This window comes from Heptranchias perlo, chromosome 4 (assembly GCF_035084215.1).
Source record: "Heptranchias perlo isolate sHepPer1 chromosome 4, sHepPer1.hap1, whole genome shotgun sequence".
NCBI lineage: Eukaryota > Metazoa > Chordata > Chondrichthyes > Hexanchiformes > Hexanchidae > Heptranchias > Heptranchias perlo.
Window position 1 is genome coordinate 136,165,484 of NC_090328.1, and position 15,706 is coordinate 136,181,189.

Here is a 15,706-nt window from a genome sequence, read left to right on the forward strand (position 1 = left end):
TGCTGTTCGCCCTCCGAGGAGGTCATGACTGCAGCTACAGCGGCCCCCATCCTGAAGATGCACATCTGAGGGGGTCCGCAAGGTAGGTACATGTGTCTGGACACTGGGGTAAGTGTGCAAGTTGGTGAATTTCATTGTTAGGAGGAGGATGGTGGAGGCCAAACTTTGTCCAAGGTGACAGAGCGGCCTCCTGCAATGAGTGAGGGTCTCCCCTCCCACCACCCCCCAACCTATCAAATGGACCTTTGCAGCTGCCACAGGCTGAGGCTGCAACACGTCTATTTGAACTGGGAGTGTTTCCCCCAGTATGGGAAACAGTCCCACTTGTTTGCAAAATCCCACCCCTCTTAAAATATCATGTTAATCAGGTCTGTAAACGACCTGAAATACCAAAATAAATACCTTAAGTGGCACCCCGCCAGCTCTAATTGCCGGCGGGAGTCCCACATGCGGGGGCTGCGTGCGCATGTCAGCGCATCAGTGGGGAACCCGGAAATGGGGCAGGTTGCAGCCAGGATCCCGATCCGCCCCGGGAATCTCCAATTTTCGTAGCCCTCCCGCCAGGAACGCACCTGATCGCGGGTGCTAAAATCGAGCCCAAGGTGTCTGCAAAGGGATATCGATAGGTTAAGTGAGTGGGCAAAAATTTGGCAGATGGAGTATAATGTGGGAAAATGTGAACTTGTCCACTTTGGCAGGAGGAATAGAAAAGCAGTATATTATTTAAATGGAGAGAGATTGCAGCTGCAACTCTGAGGTACAGAGGGATCTGGGTGCCCTAGTACATGAATCACAAAAAGTTAGTATGCAGGTACAGCAAGTGATTAGGAAGGCAAATGGAATGTTGTCATTTATTGCAAGGGGAATGGAATATAAAAGTAGAGATGTTTTGCTACAGTTGTACAGGGCATTGGTGAGACCAGATCTAGAATACGGTGTGCAGTTTTGGTCTCCTTATTTATGAAAGGACATATTGCTTTGAAGGCAGTTCAGAGAAGGTTCACTCGACTGATTCCTGGGATGACGAAAGGTTGGACAAGTTGGGCCTTTATACACTGGAGTTTAGAAGAATGAGAGATGATCTTATTGAAACATATTAGATCCTGAGAGGACTCGAAGGGGTAAATGCTGAGAGGATGTTTCCCCTTGTGGGAGAGACTAGAACTCAGGGCCACAGTTTAAAAATAAGGGGTCTCCCATTTAAGATGGAGACGAGGAGAAAGTTTTTGTCTCAGAGGGTCGTAATTCTGTGGAACTCCCTTCCCCAGAGCGCGGTGGAGGCAGGGTCATTGAATATTTTTAAGACTGAGTTCGATAGATTCCTGATTAACAAGGGAGTCAAAGGTTGTATTAGGTAGATGGGAAAGTAGAGTGGAGGTCACAATCAGATCAGCCATGGTCTTATCAAATGGCAGAGCAGGCTCGAGGGGCTGAATGGCCTACTCTTGCTCTTAATTCATATGTTCGTATCTAAGTAACTCTTTTACAAATCCCTTTTGTGGAAAAAGTCAAAAATTCTAAAACATGACATGGTTTCCACAACATATCTAAAACTTGCCAGCCCATCACATCTGATCTATACTGACCTCTTAGTGGCTTTGACAAATTACAAATTAAATTTAGGCTTGTCTCATTTGGTAGCACTGTTGCCTCGGAGTCAGGACGTCATGGGTTCAAATCTAGTATGGATTTGAGCACATAATCTAAGCTGACACTTGAGTTCAGTACTGAGGGAGTGCTGCAATGTCAGTAGTATTATATTTCAGATGAAATGTTAAATCGAGACCATGGTGGACGTTGACACCCTAATATACTATTTGAAAAGCAAGGATGTCTTCCAATATCCTAGCCAATATTCCTTTCTCAACCATTAAAGAGAGGTTAACTGGTCATTATCTTTTTAGTTTCTGGGATCTACCGGATTGCCTACATAGCACTGTATTTAACACAGTAGCCATTTTGTGCATAGCACTTCAAAGGTAATTTGTTGCCTGTGAGGTGCTTTGTGATATTTGGGACATGTGATAATGCACCATATGAAAAAAGGCCTGCCGTTCCTTTTCTCCAAATATGAATACTCTAGAACACTGGGGGTCAATATCCCCACTGCTATCTTCTTTTCATCCTTCGGTTTGCCTTTCAACCACTATTTTAGTGCACTTGTCTCTACCTCATACATTCACTAGTCAGTGAGCACAATATCCAGGACCAAAAGAATGTAATGGATGTTCTGAAGTAATTAGAACAAATATTTCTGTGGCTCAATGATGCACAATTTATAGGAAGGCCTTGGTTTGATTGGAACTCCTGGGCAGGGAATCAAACCCTGCATGCTACATGTTCGAAGGTCAGACTCAAATTGCGCAGTTCTGGTTTCCTTTATGTTCCAAACTACACATAGTTTAGTGTGGGTATGAAAATCATATTTAAAGTTTAAATAACCCTCCAAACCACAGCTGCTGCAACAACTCCAGAAAAAAAATGATTGCTGTCCGTTGTCTTCATTCTCAAACTTATTTTCTATATTAGCAAATGAATGAATACATCCATGAAGCCATAAACTGCAAATACTGTATATTGCAGTTATGTACAGCAGATGGCAGCAAAACATAGGTTATAGATTAGATTTGTGTAATTTTAAACTTTATATGGATTTTCAATGGCAAAAGCCTTAGCTAAAATCAAATGCTCATTTGGTGCTGTAGCACAAGCTTTACGTATGCATATTATCACTCAAGGATATGCCGTCAGTGTACTTTGTACCTGCTTTGTAGGCAATAGGGAATGCTTCTCTCCCCTCCATTTCTTAACAAATTCTGCCCTGCCTCAGATTATCTTCTGTTATCTCGCCAATGTAAACATTATTCATGTTTCAGCCTGTTGACAGCACATTTTGACGGGACGGGACAGGGGTGACAGGGTGGGTGTTGTGAAGAGGAGGAAAAGCCATTATACCAGAGTCCTCATCTAGTGACCATATATCTGCACTTCCAGGAGTGGTCTCTGTCAAACCTACCCAAATTTCCCCTCCTTAAATAAAGCCAATGAGACCAATTGTAGTACCGCTAACGCCACCATGGCTAAGATCAGCTAACACAACAGATTGTGGATCAAACCTGGAACCTTCTTGGTTTGTATGGTTCAGTTTTTCACTGGATACATTCATTGAGCTATCAGGGTAGTCCCATGAGGGATATATTTGTTTAAAATATGGTTCCTCAAAAAATCTTTTTGACACTTCTCATATAAACGTGGCTTAAATCTTGCCAGTTCGGATTTTGGTTCATATAACCAACTTTTGACCTAGTGGGTGCCGGTAACAGAGGATCAATGACGAATGGCAGCTATCCAAGAACAAAAACACAAGGATTGGTAAACCAAGAGCTGTAGACAGCGAGAGCAGGAGGCCCAGAACTTTGACAGATGCTTCTCATATAAATGTGCCTTAAATCTTGCCAATTCGGATTTTGTAACATTTGAATGCTACGATGTTACAACAGCAATTCCATTTCCCACTGATTTGCATTGTTTAAGTTTGTTCAGGAAAAACTACCCCTTGAGTTTGCCTTGTGGGCACTTACCCATGAGCAAACTCTGAAAAATTGCTAAAACTATAAAATCCATGAATTTACTGAAAATTTACAGCATTATTTATGGAATCTATATAAGGCTATATAACAATAAACAGAAAAACTTCAAAATGTGATCACTAGAAAAAGTTGAATATTGAACACATACCAAGGCTAGCATTGCCTTTTGCGATAGTAATGGTTTTCCCAAATCTTCTGGCTAAGGACATCTGTTTCTCGTCACTCTGTTCAGTGGAGGATACACTGCAATCACCCAATGAATTTCCCTGTACATCCTTAAAAGAGTAAAATAATTTTTTTAAATTTTGATAGCCGTGCCCTTCCAAACTAGTTTAAAAACTTTAAAGTACCATGCTGGAAGAAGAAAGGTGGAGTACTCTTAAAAAAAAATCTTTTACGTAGTTGTGCCCTGCTCCCACTCAAGGCATCTGCTACAATGTTTTGTAACCTTGCAAGGTGTTGAAGAGCTCTAAGGACCACTTCGTCCTTTGCTGGTATGAATATATCTAGACTGGATGATTTTCTGTTTGAACCGTGTGAGTAATCTTGGGCAAGAGACGAAAAGAACAGAGAAAGCTTCCTGCCCAGCATGTTGAGACACCATTTAATGAAACAGAAGAAGTACGTTTCAAAGGTCTGGCAGGACTATTTAATAGGTGGTAGCGCTGTTTCAGAAGCATATTAATAAGGTGTCTCTTCATTGTAGCCTGTAGCATTGGAGAGCGGGAGGGGGTCACCATTGGTGGCGTCACCGATCGCGGGGGTCCTATTGGCCAGGTGAGCTTGTTGGACTGGGATAAAGCACTCCTGCTCTTCCGGGCCCACAAGCAGTACAATGAAAGGCACGGACCTCATGGATCCTGTTCTTCCCGCCTGGTTTCACCTGACGACTTGGATATGAATGTAAAAGGTATGATCAGTAAGTTCGCTGATGATACAAAGATTGGTAGGGTGGTAAATAGCGAGGAGGATAGCTTCAGTCTGCAGGACGATATAGATGGGTTGGTCAGATGGGCAGAACAGTGGCAAATGGAATTTAACCCGGAAAAGTGCGAGGTGATGCACTTTGGAGGGACTAACAAGGCAAGGGAATACACAATGAATGGGAGGACCCTAGGCAAGACAGAGGGTCAGAGGGATCTTGGTGTGCAAGTTCACAGATCCCTGAAGGCGGCGGAACAGGTAGATAAGGTGGTAAAGAAGGCATATGGGATACTTGCCTTTATTAGCCGAGGCATAGAATATAAGAGCAAGGAGGTTATGATGGAGCTGTATAAAACACTGGTTAGGCCACAGCTGGAGTACTGTGTGCAGTTCTGGTCGCCACACTACAGGAAGGATGTGATCGCTTTGGAGAGGGTGCAGAGGAGATTCACCAGGATGTTACCAGGGCTGGAGCGCTTCAGCTATGAAGAGAGACTGGGAAGATTGGGTTTGTTTTCCTTGGAGCAGAGGAGGCTGAGGGGGGACATGATTGAGGTGTACAAAATTATGAGGGGCACAGATAGGATGGATACTAAGGAGCTTTTTCCCTTCGTTGAGGGTTCTATCACAAGGGGACATAGATTCAAGGTAAAAGGCGGGAGGTTTAGAGGGGATTTGAGAAAGAACTTTTTCACCCAGAGGGTGGTTGGAGTCTGGAACTCACTGCCTGAGAGGGTTGTGGAGGCAGGAACCCTCACAACATTCAAGAAGCATTTGGATGAGCACTTGAAATGCCATAGCATACAAGGCTACGAACCAAATGCTGGAATATGGGATTAGAGTAGACAGGGTTGATGGCCGGCGCGGACACGATGGGCCGAAGGGCCTCTATCCGTGCTGTATAACTCTATGACTCTATGACGTGAATCGGAAGCGATGAGAAACTCGAACAGGTAAGGTTAAATTCATTTAAGTTTTTCAATACACAAAATATTAAGTACCTCAAGTATTTCAATGAGGTACATTGCCCCTTTAAGTATCATGCGGCCGGCTTAAAGTGGGGGCAGGACTTAATGGTGTCTGCTGTGCACACACATACAAACCTGCCTGGGTTAAACCCAGATGTGGGTCGTGTTGGGGCCGGAATGCGGTCCCGCTCCAAATATCTACTATTTTGACTACCCACTCACCTCCAACCCACCTGTTCTTGGGGGTTAAAATTACCCCATTGTCCCTTTAATTCAACCACTGCTGGCTTTCATAGATTCTCTATTTCTTCTTCAGCTCTCTGAATTCACTGCACTTTCTGAGTCAATGTTCACTAGCAACATGGCTGACATTCTACTCCACTGAAGGCTCCTGTATTTATATCTTCTCCACTGGTTCCAAACTGGTCCTCTTTTCAGCTGACTGGTAACTGCTCCAAGTTTCCTCGCACCTCATTCCAATACTGTCACCTGGCCCTCAGACTCAGATTTTTCTATTGATCATATCTTTTCTCTGTCCTCGTGCCAAGATCACTCCATGCTTTGCCTTAATGTCTCTCATATTTATGTAACTCCCTCTGTGCTTATTCGCAAGCACAACCTTGGCTGCTGCTCCAGATCTGACCTTACTTCTATATTTCTTTTTGGGTTTTCCCAAGCCCTACTTTTATCCCCTTCTTCTCACCAGGCTCTCCAACTTTCATGGCCATGTCACATTTCATCACCCCCTTCTCGAGCACCATACCTCCTCCCACAATGTACCTTCTCTCCTGTAGTCACCTAAAGCACAAATCCCTCATGCACAAGTCCACAGATTATCTGCTACAAGCTCTCCCACAGCAGTCGTCCCTCAACTGCTACATCTTCTGCTCCTGCCAACCATTTCACCCAGTGCACTGCTTGGGGGTTATGGTTTCTCCAACTTCCTCCCCATCCTGCTCACTTCTTCCACTACTGTCCCCTGACCCCACTGGCGGATAAACAACCACCGCCCCTTTCCATATATTGCTCCAGGTTGTTTGCTCACTCACGAACTAGTCCTTTGCCATAAACAATCTCATCATGCATGATTTTACAGACATCCTTATAATGAAAGAAACATGGCTCGTGGGCGGCAACATTTTTCTCCTTACAGAAGCCTGCCCACCTGGCTACACTCTCCACCACCTGCCCCACTCAAACTACCATGGTGCTAGCTCTTCTTCACTCCTCTGGCACCTGGTCTTTCAAGCAACTCACTCACTTCCATTCCTTACACCTTTCACTTAAAATCCTAATCATCTACCACTCCCAAGCCCCATATCAATTTCCTCTGAGATATCCTTCATTCTCTCTCCTTTAACCTCTGTACCAAGTGACCTACACCTCAACTCCACTAGCCTTCTCTCCTGACTTCACTGAACTCCTGACCACTCTCAATCTCACCCTTCATATAAATTCTTCTACTCATATCCTTGTTCACCCCCTTGACCTCACCATCTCTTATGACCTCTCTGCACCTGAGTTCTTGATCCCTGACCACTTCTCGTTTCTTACCACCCCCAAGCCCAATATTCTCACTGTATCCCTATGGCAAAAACTCTTCCTCCAGCTTCCTTACAACCTCTTTCTCAAATTCCCAGCCTCTTCAACTTTGACCCTCCATTTGTCACTGCACCATCACGCAGTAGATTTGTTTGACCGTTCCCTCAGCCTCTGTCTGTGATAGCTTTGCTCCCAACAAATCTAGCTCCCACAGTGTCATTCTCATTGGTACATTCCCTATCTTCGCTCCTTCAAGGCAAAGGAGCACAAACTAGTCCAGTCATTCACTGCCCGATGTGTCCTAACCACTTGACACTATACTGTGTTTTGCTCTCCTCAGCCAAAACCACTTACTACTCAGGGATAATTCTCAAGGGAAGAACCACTCTATACTTCTCTTTTCCACGTCTAACCAACTCCTTAAATCTCTCTTTCCCACCCCCTCTACCCTTATCTCAAAATATCAATGCAAGAAGCCCATGTATTTCTTCATCTGCAAGATTAAGACCATGCATCCGGCTGCCTTCACTGTGTCCCTCTTCCTCCTGCCTTTAGTTCCCCAGTATCTTATACACTTTAGCCCAGTTTTTTCTGCAGCTTCTCCCTCATTTTCTCCCTTGCCTCTGAGCTCAGCTCATATGAGATCTACCTCCTGCTCCTTTGATCAACATTGAAACTCAACACTTGGCCATTCAACTCCCTTCCTGGTCCTCATGCTAGCTGACTGACAAAGATTTCCTCCACTCAAGCACAGTTCTTCTCCTTTTCAAAACCACCGTCATCAACCTCACCTCAAAAAACAAACTCAACCGATCTGTTCTCTCGAACTGACACTATCTCCAAACTTACTTTCCTCTCCAAGGTCCTCGAATGTATCATCACCTACCAGGTTCATGTCCATGTCTTCCAAAACTCTGTTTGCATCTCACCAACCTGGCTTTTTCCCTTCTGCATGCACCAAAATAGTCCTAGCCAAAGTCATGAATGACATCCTCTGCGACTGTGGTGCATTATCCCTTCTAATCGTTCGAACAGTATTCAACATGGCTGATCATGAGATCCTTCTCCAATGCCTCTCTTCCGTTGTCCAGCTCCATGAGGCCAACACCTTGCATGGTTCCATTCCAACTTATCCAAATGTAGCCGGCACAATTCCAGCAATGGTTTCTCTTCGCTACCACCCACCCAAAGAATCAATCCTTAACTCTCTTCTCTTCTTTTTTGATATGGTGCCCCTCAGTGACATTATCCATAGGTACGCGGCCAGCTTTCACACGTACGTCCAGCCTACCTCTCCACCCACTTCTTCAAGCCAAAAATTGCCTCTGTGCTGTCAGACTGCTTGTCCAATATGAATCAAACACATGCAGGTTGAACCGGACCAAGCACAACCATTGGTGTTGTGTTTGACCCTGAGCTGAGCTTTAAACCCCATCACCAAGGCTATTTACTTCCACTTCTGCAACACTGCCTGCCTCTACTCCTATCTCAGTCCCTTCAACTGAAACCTTCATAAATGTCTTTGTCAGCTCCGGACTCAACTATTCTAATGCTCTCCTGCTGGCCCCCCACAAACTCCAACTTGTCCAAATCTCTGTCACACACATCCTGTCTCGCACTATGTCCCACTCATCCATATCCACACTGATCGGCAATGGCTCCCAGTCCCCAAAACATTCAATTTAAAATCCTCATCTTGGTCTTTAAATCCCTTAAGGGTTTCACCTCACCCTACCTCTGCAATCTCCTCCTATCCTATATTCTCTACTGAGCACTCCTTTCCTGACTCCAGCCTTCATCCCATTATTAATAGCAGAGGCTTCAGCCAGTTTGCTCCTCCTCTCTGGAACTCTCTACCTAAACCGCTCTCCCTGTTCACATTTTGATAAAATAGGATCTATTCAACACTGCGAAATGTATAGTATTTTCAAAAAGACAACTGTAGCACTATAACAAACTAAAAATGACAACCTGCTGACAATTCACATTTATTGTGAGTTTCATTTAAAGTAATGCAGGTTCATTACCTTGTAAATCAAAGATGCAATTGAGAGGTTAACGCTCAGGTCTTCACTACAAGCACTGCCATGCATGGCCACAATGGAGGCCTGATGGGTGTCCTCCTCCTCGAAAGATAACTCCCTATCAAATGTCTGTTCATCAGCAAAGTCTGTTTCAGTTGCTTCTACCTAGAAATTAATACACAGAGATTAATTTCCCTTTGCACGTGCATAGGAGGAAAAGTTGATTGTAAAACATTTAAATAACATTTAGTATTGTCAGAACAAGCTGTCAAATCCAGTTATGGTTCCCATAGTAAGTCAGAGAGACCACAGAGTTGAGAAATGACACTATAGAGCACAGATGCTCAGCGATTATGTTGACCTGACATTGGTGCCTATTCTGATCAGACTCAGAAACAAAAGCCTTTCCTGACTGGTGATGCATTTAATCGAAAAATCATAATTTTAACAACACATTAAAAGTTGCACAAACGTAAACCAGAGTGGGTAAGCGAGTAAATAATTTTATAATGGTCCTGTCTGGTTTCCTCGCACCCCCCGCCCCCCGGCTTCTTGTGCAAAGTCAGGGGAAAATTGTTAATTGCTAATTTCCCCTTCTCTTCAAAAATGGTGTTCTTCCGTATTGCAAATGGTTGCAGTTTCATCCACACAACCACAAAAATTCAGATGACGGACAGCACAATCATCCCGCTACCTTTATTATTATAACAGTTGTTAAGACACATCACAGACGTTAACAGATTACAAGTTTTGCCCACCTATGGCAAATTTATTTGCTGAGATTCAGAAATAAACTAAATTGAAATGGAATTTTCATCAGAAGTTTTTTAACGAAACATAGGAACAGAAGTCAGCTATTCAGTCCCTCGAGCCTGTTCCGCCATTCAGTTAGTTCATGGCTGATTTGTACCTCAACTCCATTCACCTGCCGTTGATCCTGATCTCGTTACCCTTACTTGTTAAAGATCTGTCAATCTCAATCTTGAAAATTTCATTTGACGCAGCATCCACAATGTTTTGGGGGAAGAGAATTCCATATTTCCACTACCCTTCATGTGAAAAAGTGCTTCCTGATTTTACTCCTGAATGGCCCAACTCTAATTTTAAGATTGTGCACCCTTATTCTGGATTCCCCCACCAGAGGAAATAGCTCCTCTGTATCTACTCCTTATAGGCGATATTGACTTTGGAGGGGGTTTGGCACAAGTTTACCAAAATACCAGGGATGAAAGGGTTAATTTATGAGGTCAGGTTGCATAAACTTGGGTTGTATTCCCTTGAGTTTAGACGGTTGAGGGGGTGATCTAATTGAGGTGTTTAAAATGATAGAATCATAGAAATTTATGGTACAGAAGGAGGCCATTCGGCCCATCGTGTCTGTGTCTGCCGAAAAAGAACCATCCAGCCTAATCCCACTTTCCAGCTCTTGGTCCGTAGCCTTGTAGGTTGCGGTACTTCAAATACATTTCCAAGTACTTTTTAAATGCGATGAGGGTTTTTTGCCTCTACCACCCTTTCAGGCAATGAGTTCCAGACCACCACCACCCTCTGGATGAAAAAATTCTCAACACCCCTCTAATCCTTCTACCAATTACTTTAAATCTATGCCCCCTGGTTATTGACCTCTCTGCTAAGGGAATTAGGTCCTTCATATCCACTCTATGTCATCCCCTCATAATTTTATACATCTCAATTAAATCTCCCCTCAGCCTCCTATGTTCCAAAGAAACCCAAGCCTATCCAATTTTTCCTCATAGCGAAGATTCTCCAGTCCTGGCAACATCCTCGTAAATCTTCTCTGTACCCTCTCTAGTGCAATCACATCGTTCCTGTAATGTAGTGATCAGAACGGTACGCAGTACTCGAGCTGTGGCCGAACTAGTGTTTTATACAGTTCTGGCATAACCTCCCTGCTCTTATATTCTATGCCTCGGCTAATAAAGGAAAGTATCCCGTATGCCTTTTTAACAACCTTATCTACCTGTCCTGCTACCTTCAGGAATCTGTGGACATGCACTCCAAGGTCCCTCTCTTCCTCTACTCCTCCCAGTATCCTCTCATTTATTGTGTATTCCTTTGCCTTGTTTGCCCTCCCTAAATGCAATACCTCACACTTCTCTGGATTGAATTCCACTTGCCACTTTTCTGCCCACCTGATCAGTCCATTGATATCTTCCTGCAGTCTACAGCTTTCTTCCTCAATATCAACCACTCGGCCAACTTTTGTATCATGCCCCCTATATTCAAGTCTAATAACAGTCTGATAAAAAGATTCGATACAGTAGATACAAAGGCCTAGAAATTCGGCTGTGCAGCGCCTGTCACCGGGTGCTAAACGACCTCCTAACCTTCTAATATGACGGGCAGGAAGCATGCGCACATTTCCTTTCCTGCTGGAAATGCGTGCCCACCATATTGGATAAGGCAGATGCACTAGTGGCAAGTGCACACGTTAAGAACATTTAAAGGGCAGAATAATTTATTCAAATTAGGGTCCTGCGTGTCTTGTAGGACCTATTTTTGTTTTTCAAATGTCCCAGCACTTCACTTTCCACATGGTTAACTCACACAGCACAACGTGGCGCTAACTCACTGAAAGGCCCCTATACTTACCTGAATGTGAAGCCGGGAGGAGCAGGAGTGCTCCCTGCAACCTCACGTTAAAAGAATGCTCCCCACCCCGAGCCACCGACCTTGAGTCACGATTTGCCAGGCTTCACCATTCAGGCGCAGGGACTGAATCCTGTGTCCCCTCACGCCCGCAAATGGGCGGGCCCAAATTTCTAGACCAGCTATTTCCTCTGGTGGTGGAATCCAAAACAAGGGGGCACAATCTTAAAACTAGAGCTTGGCCATTCAGGAGTGAAATCAGGAATCACGTTTTTACACAAAGGATAATGAAAATGTGGAATTCTCTCCTCCAAAAAGCTGCGGATGAGCAACGAGAATGTAAGAAAAGCTCTGCATTATTCATTTTAAAATGGCTGGTAAAATTCTCAGAAGTAAATGTACAAATCTCAAAATCAAACCTTGTGAACCATTTTGTGACTTTCCAGCAGGAAAAACAAGTAGACAATTCATACTTTAGTGTCATCCTCCACTTTCCTCCCAAGTACAGGGATGCAACTTTTCTCACAGATAGGGTACTACTGCCTTCTTATTTAGTGGCAACAGACACCAAGAGGATAAAAGTGTTTGATTACATTTTAGTTCTTAACGGCTGCATGTATGCTTTTCACTGCTGGTCAGTATAAGTCCTATTGCTGGGTTACATAGGAATTGCTAGACTGGAAATGACCAAGGTCCATCTAGTTTTCCTTCTATCATCCTGGTATAGCATGATACAACGATAATGAAGTTGTTGACTAACCATAGCAATCAATCTCTATTTTAGCTGAGAATTGAGTGAGTAGGTCGGTTATCGCGCAGGATACTTCCGGGTTTCCCGCGTGACAACCAGCCAGATTGACAGGTTGGCTGTGAGGAGGGAAAGCAGCCGGGAATCGGAGAGCAGGGAGGGAGCGAGCGATTGTGGGCTGTGGAGGTCATGGGGTCTGATGCCGGAGGCGGCCATCCTGGGAGGGGGGGTGGTCTGGACTCGGCGTGAATGCTGGTTTAATATCCTAACCAGCAATTTCTGAGATGGGGTCAATGAGAGTGTGTGATCCTATGCCAGAATTTCTGCTCAGTGGTGAGAAGAAGGTTTGTTGTCCTAACCAGGAATTTCTGCGATCTTCGGTTGTGTGGATACATTCGGCCTTGTGGTCATTTTATGTGGGGGTTGTTCTCAGATATATTGGCTTGATTCCAAATTTTGCTCAGTTGAGCGGGGGCAACGTTTATTATTCTACAGGGAGGTGTAGAAAGTGATTTGCGTTGGTGCTGCAGGGGAGATATTTCTTTTCATTGATTACAGTTTTTTGCTAGTTGATCTCCCATGGCATTGCACAAGGGAAGTCAAAACCAACTTTTCACATCAACCAAGGGAGATATTTGAACCAAGACAGGGAGGGGAGGGTTGAGAGAAAGAGAGAGAGGGTGAGAACAGAGACGGCAGACTGAGTGAGGGGGAGAGGAAGGGAAGGGCAGGGAGAGGGGGCAGGTAGAGGGTGAGGATAGGGGAAGGGTGGAGTAAGGGAGAGATGAGAAGAGAAGAGGAGAATGGTAAGGGAGAGGAGAGGGGGGAAATGAAAATGGAGGGGAGAAATAGAGAATGAGCAGGAGGAGAGGAGAGGGCGAGAAAGCGGCGAGGTGGAAAAGAAGAGATTTCACGATCCGTGCAATATAAATAGCATTTCTTAAAAACTTGCTACTGCACCAGCAATAAAAGATGAAAACCGTAACTATGTCCCTGGCAGTTATATTCCGCTGCAAATGGGAAATGTGGTGGATTCAATCAAAGGACCTGTTAACCACTGCTGAGGGAAGGCTCAGCTGAGGAAAATGGAGACCTTTAGGAACTCTGGTGTGGAAAATAGATTTATTACAGCAGATATGACAGAGAAGGAGAAAATTGGAGAAAGGGATGAAGTATTTAATGGAAGTGGGGTGGGAAGAAACACAATCCAAATAGTTGTAGGAGTCCGAGCTTGTAATAAGTATCTATGGAAAGCTTATTGCCAAAGATAGAGAGAGAGAAAGCCAGAAAAAGGGAAGAGATGGAACACAAAAGGCAAATAATGGATAAGAATTGGAAACATATTTGGAGTTCTATAATTTTTTATGAGCAAAATAGCCAAGTTCTTATATAATGTTACGATTCTTTCAAGTAACTTGACTGCAAAATCTTCCAATACTTCAGATGCTGTCATCATTCTTAAAAATATAAGTTTGTGCACACACTCAACACTGATTCAGGATGTTAACAATTGAATAGTTTCAGTTTATTTAATTTAATTGAGTGATGGCTGGGAGAGTGAACAGAGACCCAACACAAACAACTCTCAGCCAAACGTTTGCCTGAGAGAACTGAGAGACCAGCTGCAATTCTTGAGCTTTCCTTGAGGTTGTCAACCACAGGTTTAAAGGGCCAAATCAACTTCTGGATGAATCTAGTCTTCGCTTCACTGGCGAGTTTGAGAAGCCATGGAAAACCCATGCAGGTAAGGTAAGATTTGTTTTGGGTTGAGAATCCACAAAAAAATTAAGTACATCAACTGTTTAAATTACCTACATTGCCCCTTTAACGAGCTGGCTGCCAGCATTAATAGGGGACGGGACTTCCGGGTTTCAGATGCACAGTGCTTCGAAATACACCTGGGTTAAACCCGGAAGTGGGCACGTTGGAGCCAGGTTGCAGACTAAATCAGTAATTTTTTACTGCCCACCATCCCCAGCCCACCCATTCTTGGGGATTAAAATTACCCCCAATTAGTCTACAACAGACCTAGACCTGAGGCAAGAAAATCCCACCAGTGGTGCAAAGCTTTGGGAACCATAGGTCCAAAGTCACTTGTTCCTTCCAAGCCTGCCACATTTGTCTTATGGCATGTCTGAAATTACCCATATACTGTATCCCAAAATAATATTTTCTGAAAGAAATCCAGCTATTTTTCATTGAAATAATATTTCTGCAGATTCGTTTCGAACTTACCCCCCTTCAAGTTTTACTGTTGAAACAGCTGGGCGTGGTCTACATTATCTAGTCCCTTTAGAATCCTAAAAATAGCAATCATATCACATCTCAACCTTTTTTTCAGTGAGAACATGCCCAATTTACATAATTGCTGCTCATAATCCAATTGCTCCATTCTCTCAATCGTTCTGGTTGCTCCCTGCTGTATCCTTTTAATAGCTGCAATATCTTTTTTGTACCATGGGGACCAGAACTGTACACAGTATTCTAAGTGCGGTTGCACTGAGTGTCAGGATGACATCACTATTTCGGCTCAATATTGATCCTTTAATACATCCCAACATCTGATTTGCTTTTCCCCACTGCCACAACATTGTGGCGATAACTTCAATTGCAACTCGGGACCCCCAAATCTTTTTCATTTTCCATGCACATTATTTTCTTTCCATTTCTCTACATTGAATTTCATCTGTCACCTATCTGTCCAATTCCCCAAGTATATTCAAACCCTCCTGTAGCCCATCCTGTTCAGTTTGAGTCTACCACCATCATTTAGCTTTGTATCATCTGCAAATTTAGCCATTGGGCTTGTGACTCCTAGCTCCAGATCATTTATGATTGAGACAGGCAACCAGTAGTCTCTACGCTGCTATTACTAATGTTTGCTGCCATTGCTTAATCTTCTCCTTTCCCTTGAGCAGCTCATCCTTAGCTCAGAATCTTTGACAAATCCCACCCCTGGGCAAGATAATCAGTTCAACCGTAACTCATGCTTGCACAGGCTAGACTAAGTGTATAATACAACGCTGCTTTATGATGCCGGTTTGTAGACAGAAAAGCACAGATGAAGAATTTCATGCGCAGCTCAGAACGAAAAGATAACTAACCAGTGCTAACTCTGCATGAAAAACAGCAGCATCGGCTGCCTCCTCCTCATCACCGTCACAAGGCTGACCCAAGTAGAGTAAAGAGTCTTCTCTAGTAGGCACATCCCCCTCCTCTGGAGAAAACTGCTGAGAGAGTGGAGTTTTGAGTATACCACATGCAGCAGACATGCAAAATGGATAAACCTAAAACACTACA

General features: G+C 43.9%; 1 protein-coding gene across 9 annotated transcripts in view; it reads right to left on the bottom strand.

The window, feature by feature from the left end:
* The window catches only part of LOC137321295 (multiple PDZ domain protein), a 326,443-nt gene that overhangs the window by 181,775 nt on the left and 128,962 nt on the right, over positions 1-15,706 (bottom strand). For 6 of the 9 annotated variants that reach the window (XM_067983661.1, XM_067983668.1, XM_067983663.1 and 3 more), the window contains exons 19-21: positions 15,511-15,636; positions 9,052-9,213; positions 3,739-3,865 (exon numbers count right to left, since the gene is read on the bottom strand). In XM_067983661.1, coding sequence (XP_067839762.1) covers positions 3,739-3,865; positions 9,052-9,213; positions 15,511-15,636 — 415 coding nt within the window. The remainder of the gene's footprint in view (positions 1-3,738; positions 3,866-9,051; positions 9,214-15,510; positions 15,637-15,706) is intronic. The other 3 variants (XM_067983665.1, XM_067983664.1, XM_067983660.1) reach the window with 2 other exon arrangements.